The following is a 6,241-nucleotide window of genomic DNA, read 5'->3' as shown; positions in this document are numbered from 1 at the left end:
TTTTTTAGTAGAGACGGGGTTTCACCGTGTTAGCCAGGATGACTCGATCTCCTGACCTCGTGATCCGCCCGTCTCGGCCTCCCAAAGTGCTGGGATTACAGGCTTGAGCCACCGTGCCCGGCCAGCCTGTTCATTTTCTTAACGGTGTCTTTCAAAAGCAAAAATTTTCCTTTTGATGAAGTCCAATTTATCAAGCTTTTCTTTGATGGACTGTGCTGTGTTGCTGTATCTAAGAACACAGTATGGGTGGCCCTAATGTTCCGTAGCAGCTTGCCCCACATATGTCACCTTCCATCCTGAACCATATTCCTCAAACCTCTGTGTCAGAAACTGTCTCCAAGGGGAAAGAGAAAACCTGTAGTTTCTTTATCAACTCCTACCTCTTACCTTAACCATCCTTTTCCCCAGGAGCAGTGAGCCCTTCCCGGACCCAGGAGTAGGGTAGAGTCGGGCTGCGTTGGCCGAGGGGGTGGCACAGCACAGCGTTGAGGACATTTTCCATGCAGGCTTTCTCACTGGCTGGTTGTAAGACTTTGGGCACCTCTCTCAAACTCCGTATCTTCCTCTGCAGAGTAGAGGTGATAATGGGCCTACCTCCCAGGCTGCTGTAAAGATGAAAGGAGTTAGGGCAGAGAACATACTGAAGCCCCAACAGCTAGTAGTTGGGTCAGGTTAGTTGATATTACAAATCTTGGCTGCAGGCCCTAACTAATTCTCACCCCACTCTTGTCTTTCCAGACAGATATTGGGTTTATCTACCATTCTCCGGGTAGGTAACACTTATGGCAAATATGTATGTCTTCTGAGAAAAATCAGGCCAGGGGTCAGAATACCTTAAAATCCCCATACGTCCAACACATGGGTGGAGGGAAGTATTAGAGGTTGTAAATGATTTTCTGTATTTGATAATATTTTACTGTACATTGTGGTATTTTATTTTACCTTATGTTTTAATTTAATTTTATTTTTTGAGATGGAGTCTCGCTCTGTCACCCAGGCTGGAGTGCAGTGGCTCGATCTCGGCTCACTGCAACCTCTGCCTACTGGGTTCAAGCGATTCTCCTGCTTCAGCCTCCCAGGTAGCTGGGATTACAGGCATGCGCCACCACACCCAGCTAATTTTTTATTTTTAGTAGAGATGGGGTTTCACCACGTTGGCCAGGCTGATCTCGAACTCCTGACCTCAGGTGATCCACCCACTTCAGCCTCCCAAAGTGCTGGGATTACAGGCGTGAGTCACCACTCCTGGCCTGTTTTACTTTATAATAGTAGCATCTTTCTCCGAAAAACTCAGGGCATCCCTTTCGGTCAAGTGCTGACCTTTTATTACCATCCTGGGTTAGATTTCTATTTTTTTGAGGCTGGTATTGGGAGATTAAAGTTTGAGTGGAAGTTCCCACCCTACCTGGCTATAACATACACACCAGGTTGAGGAAAATGGTTGCCTCTACAGTGCCTGGTTCCAGACCAGGCCACAGTGAGAACAGTAGGTTCCCAAGGCATAAACAGGGGTCCCTGTTTCCTAGAGGCAACAGCTGGCAGCCTTGTGAGCACGCTATCATTGCTTCATGGTGCACGTGACTCCCCTTTTCCTCTGCCACTGGGTAGAACACAGGATGTCTGAGACGTATTTCCGCCTTCCCCTCCTCCTAAAACAAAGGCTGGTTTCAGGGGAGAGGGAAGGAGGCTGGAGGCAGATCTCCCATGGCCCCTCTGCCTCTCCAGGTCACACACTCCTAAGGAAATGGCTAGGCCTCTGCCAACCAAATAACCCCGGCAGTGGTGTGACAGGCTACCTGAAAGTCACCATCTGTGCCCTCGGTGTGGGAGACCAGGCCCTGGTGAGCTGCCCCTAATGCCCCAGGAACCTATCCTATCCTGGCTGCCTCCTGGGGGCACCCCTGAGCCTCACCCTGGGCGTTGACCATTAGATCGCTCCTTTGTCCACTGAGCCACTGTGGGGTCTCTCCTTTGTCTGCTGAGCCACTGTGGGGTCTCTCCTTTGTCCGCTGAGCCACTGTGGGGTCTCTCCTTTGTCCGCTGAGCCACTGTAGGGTTGTCCCATCCCCCTGCACCAAGTGGGAGGTTGGGGAAGCAAAGTCTGGAGTCCTTACCTGTGACCTCCACATGACCTTGACTATATCAGCTCTCTGGTCCCTCCAGATAGATCAAAAGCAGCTGTATGGGGCCGATGACACCGATATTCAGATCTTCAAGTCAGCGGTAGTCCCGATCAACATGGCTTACTTACAGTTCTTCATCTACTGCGCAGAGGACCTTCACCTCAGTGAGAGTCCGGGTGCAGGGGAGGGAGCAGCCCTGAGGTTCCCTACACGGTGGTACCCTGGATCCTCATGGAATTTCCTCATTCCTTTTGATACTAAACTACGGTTTGGGGTAGGGGGACAGGGTGAGACTGGAATGTCCTGAGACTTGTCCTGTGGAAGTGCCATGGACACCCTTTCAAATGGGCCTCACACCCCCGGCCTATGACGGCCAGATGCAGACTCAAGGGTCCCTATGTCCCCCCACCCCATGCCATTGTGTGGAAGAAGAAGGGGCGCGGTGGTAACTGGAGACAGGTCTGCCCGGGGGGCACCCCTCTAAATTATAGGGGAGGGTTTTCAGTTGTTCTGTCTCCACTCTATTCCCTCCCCCTGAAAAAATATGCTGCTGGCTCAGATGTCTTTTAACTTGTTGTTCATAGAGAACCAGCAGTCAGTGAATCCTCAGTTGGAGGTGGAACTAATTGGGGAAAAGGTAAGTGTAGAAATGTTCTGAGACCTAGAGAGACTGGCGCCTAGAGAAAGTAGTGTGGAGAGGAGGGTGGCCCGGTGGGCAAGACCACAGGAGTCATCTCCCAGTCACCCACTGAGAGAAGCATGCACCCCTGCACCTGGACCTCTGTGCAGGTGGAGGCCATGTCTTATTCTCTGCATGCCAGATGCCCCTCCAAAACCAAATACATGTAGAAGAATGAGTGCATGAGTGAAACATGCCAATGAGTGAACAACATTGAAAGTGTCACCATTCCTCAGTTTCTTCATGTGTAAACGAAGGTTCTGGGCGAGAGAGTTGCTGACATTCCGTGAACCTCTATGAATACAGAACAGCATTTTCCAAAGGGTGCTGTTGGGTGTCATGGGTGAAAAAGGGTCCTATGTTCAGATTCAGAGAATGCTAGGTTAAAGGTAAATAGATTTGTTTCCGTATTTGCCAAGCAAAATTTCTACCACATTCTATTTTTTGCAAGCAAGTCATTAAATCCAGCCCACACATAAGCAGAGAGAAAATAATGTCTATCTTTTGAAGGGAGGAGTACCAAAGAAATTGTGGACATATTTAAAACCACCATACTGAGTATGTCCCAGTGAGTGGTTGGGCACCTCCAAGGCTAGGTGAAACGTTCTCAGGTGGTAAGTGACACACAGTTTTCAAAAATTTTGATACTTCTGTGTTCATCTTGTGTACCTTAAAAGGTTTAATAAGGCCAAGTAACACTTGGTTTCACAGATACCACTGCTTAAAAATGAAGTCAACTGATGGTTTTGAAAGAGGCATGCTGCTGCCATTAGCTGTGTTTTTACCCATTTTTCTTTTGGAATCTTAGAATTTATCTAGCAAAATCTATGTGTATACACTCATATAGTAAGGTTAGTAGCCCTACAGCTGTTTAAAAATGAGGTCTATTGAAAGCTGACTTAAGGAAAAATATGAGGAATCTGAATCTGGCAAACACTTCGGATAAGTACACAAAGGACTGGTGCTGTTGCTACTGAGAAGTTGTGCAGGTGTCTTGAGAGCAGGGATGAGCCCGAGCACGTCTGTGTGCAGACAGTGGCCACCGGGGGCTGGACAGGAAGAGCTGGAAGGTGAGGCCAGTGGAGGGAGGAGGGGCAGGCTGGCACCAACACTGCTTTGGCACATTCCAGCTCAGGACGCACATGCAGACGCAAACCGACAACCCGATATGGAACCAGATCCTGACCTTCCAGATTCAGGTATGGCTCCTCCATCATGCCCGCTCTTCTCCTACATCCCCTAACATAGAAGGGAAGTTTGGATGGTTGTGTGCAGGTGAAGACAAGAGGGTGGGGGCCAAGAAGCATGGCAAGGGGGACTCTGCCTGATAGGGAGCATGAGGAAGCCCAGGACATACCATGGAAAACTTTACCTTTTACAGCTTTACTGAGTTATCACTGACATACCTATGTCAATGGTATGTATGACTTGTAGATATTTAAAAGTTACAATTTGGCCGGGCACGGTGGCTTACACCTGTAATCCTAGCACTTTGGGAGGCTGAGGTGGGCAGCTTACTTGAGCTCCAGAGTTTGAGACCAGCCTGGCCAACAGTGGCGAAACCCAACTCTACTAAAAAGATAAAAAGTAGTCAGGCGTGGTGACATGCGCCTGTAGTTCCAGCTACTCGGGAGGGTGACGCAGGAGAATTGCTAGAACCTGGGAGGTGGAAGTTGCAGTGAGCTGAGCCGAGGTGGTATCACCTACTTATCTGAGCAAACACCAGCTCAGTAGGTGATAACAGCCTGTTCCCCAAGCCGAGCCACTGCATTCCAGCCTGCACAACGGGGAGAGTCAGTCTCAGAAAAATATAAAAGAAGAAAGAAGGAAGGAAGTAGAAAGAAAGAAAGAATGAGTAGCTGGGACTATAGGTGCCTACCACCAAGCCCGGCTAATTTTCATACTTCTAGAAGAAAGAAAGAGAGAGAGAGAGAGAAAGAGAGAAAGAGAAGGAAGGAAGGAAGGAAGGAGAAAGGGAAGGAAAGGGAAGGGAGGGAAGGAAGGAAAAGAGAAAGAGAAAGAAAGGGAGGGAGGGAAGGAAGGAAGGAAGGAAGGAAGGAAGGAAGGAAATGTACAATTTGATACATTTTAAAATATGTACACATCCAGGAAACCCCCACCATTACAATCAACATGATGAATATATCTATAACCTCCAAAAGTTGCCTCATGCCCCTTGGGAATCCCTCCCTGTGATTCCCGTTCCACCCCCTCCCATCCCCAGGCAACCACCAATCTGCTTTCTGTTACTACGGATTAGCTTGCATTTCCTAGTGTTTCATAGAAATGGAATCGTTCAGTAAGTACGCTTATTTGTTTGACTTCTTTCACTCAGCATAATTATTCTGAAATTAATTCATGCTGTTGCTGTGTATCCGTGGTTCATTCTTTTTGTTGCTGAGTAATATTCTATTGTATGGATGTACCACAGTTTGCTTATCCCTTTCCTTGTTTATGATCGTTTCCAGTTTGCAGCTGTTACAGTGAATCTGTAAACACTTGTGTGCAACCCTTAGCATAGACATATGCTTTCATTTCTCTTAGGTAAATATGTAAATTCATAATCACTAGATTCAGAATGACTAGATTCTGGTAGATATATTAAGCAATGAGTGGGTCATACAACTGAACTTTCCAGAGAACTTAAATGTGCCCTTTCACCCACATATAAAAACAAAACAAATCCCTTTAAAGACCCATTTTAAATGATAATACACATTTTCTTATCTTCTCAGCAACTTGCCCTGAATATAATTAGAGCTTTTCATTGATGGCCTGGAGCCATTACAGGAACATAGTTATTATCCTGGGCTATCTGCAGTACTGGGCTACTTGTTCCTACACTAAATGGCTCCCAGACGCTTTCTTTGTGGGATTCTGTAGTCTGATTTTGATCACCTTTCAATCTGTCTCGTCACCTATCAGCTGTTGTGGATGACAGTTCTCTTGAAGGTGGAGCCTTACTGGCCTTTTGACTCTAAGTCAGGCTTCTAAGAGCTGTGTGTAAAATCAGAACACAGTTCTGAGAGAGAACTTGAGCTCTCTCATAGGTGCAGGCACATAGAAATTTGTGTGACACGGATTTGGCAACCCAGAGAGTGTTTTGCTTCCTCATATGTTGTGAAATACAAAATTAGCTAATGAGCTCTCCTTCTCCCTCCTGTGAACTCCCCTCCTTGATGCTTCTAGTAGTTACCCAGTCTGCCTTCTTGTGAGTCATCATTTTCAACCATTCCTCATAATCCCTGCCTCCTTGGATGATTTTATGGACTCTGAAAGTAGGAAGACATTTCAGAGGAGGCCTCGTCCGTCCGCCATCCTTGCCAAGCTCCCTCCCACCTTTTCCGGCCTGTGGTGAGGGCACAGGGCTGAGATCCTCAGATGCTCTGTGGCTGTTCAGAGCCTTGGGAAATCCTCTTTTTTCATCTTCTGTGTTCAT

The 6,241-nt window shown here is 47.4% G+C and overlaps 1 protein-coding gene across 1 annotated transcript in view; it reads left to right on the top strand.

The window, feature by feature from the left end:
* Nucleotides 1-6,241, top strand: part of FER1L5 (fer-1-like family member 5) — a 68,843-nt gene that overhangs the window by 17,116 nt on the left and 45,486 nt on the right. Inside the window, exons 10-14 of the mRNA XM_011969681.1 lie at nt 739-769; nt 1,726-1,841; nt 2,164-2,287; nt 2,708-2,760; nt 3,933-4,001. Of these exons, the coding sequence (XP_011825071.1) occupies nt 739-769; nt 1,726-1,841; nt 2,164-2,287; nt 2,708-2,760; nt 3,933-4,001 (393 nt within the window). The remainder of the gene's footprint in view (nt 1-738; nt 770-1,725; nt 1,842-2,163; nt 2,288-2,707; nt 2,761-3,932; nt 4,002-6,241) is intronic.

This window comes from Mandrillus leucophaeus, unplaced genomic scaffold, assembly GCF_000951045.1.
Source record: "Mandrillus leucophaeus isolate KB7577 unplaced genomic scaffold, Mleu.le_1.0 Scaffold9, whole genome shotgun sequence".
Classification (NCBI taxonomy): Eukaryota; Metazoa; Chordata; class Mammalia; order Primates; family Cercopithecidae; genus Mandrillus; species Mandrillus leucophaeus.
The sequence above is the reverse complement of the archived record's forward strand: the minus strand, read 5'-3'. Positions and strand labels throughout refer to the sequence as shown.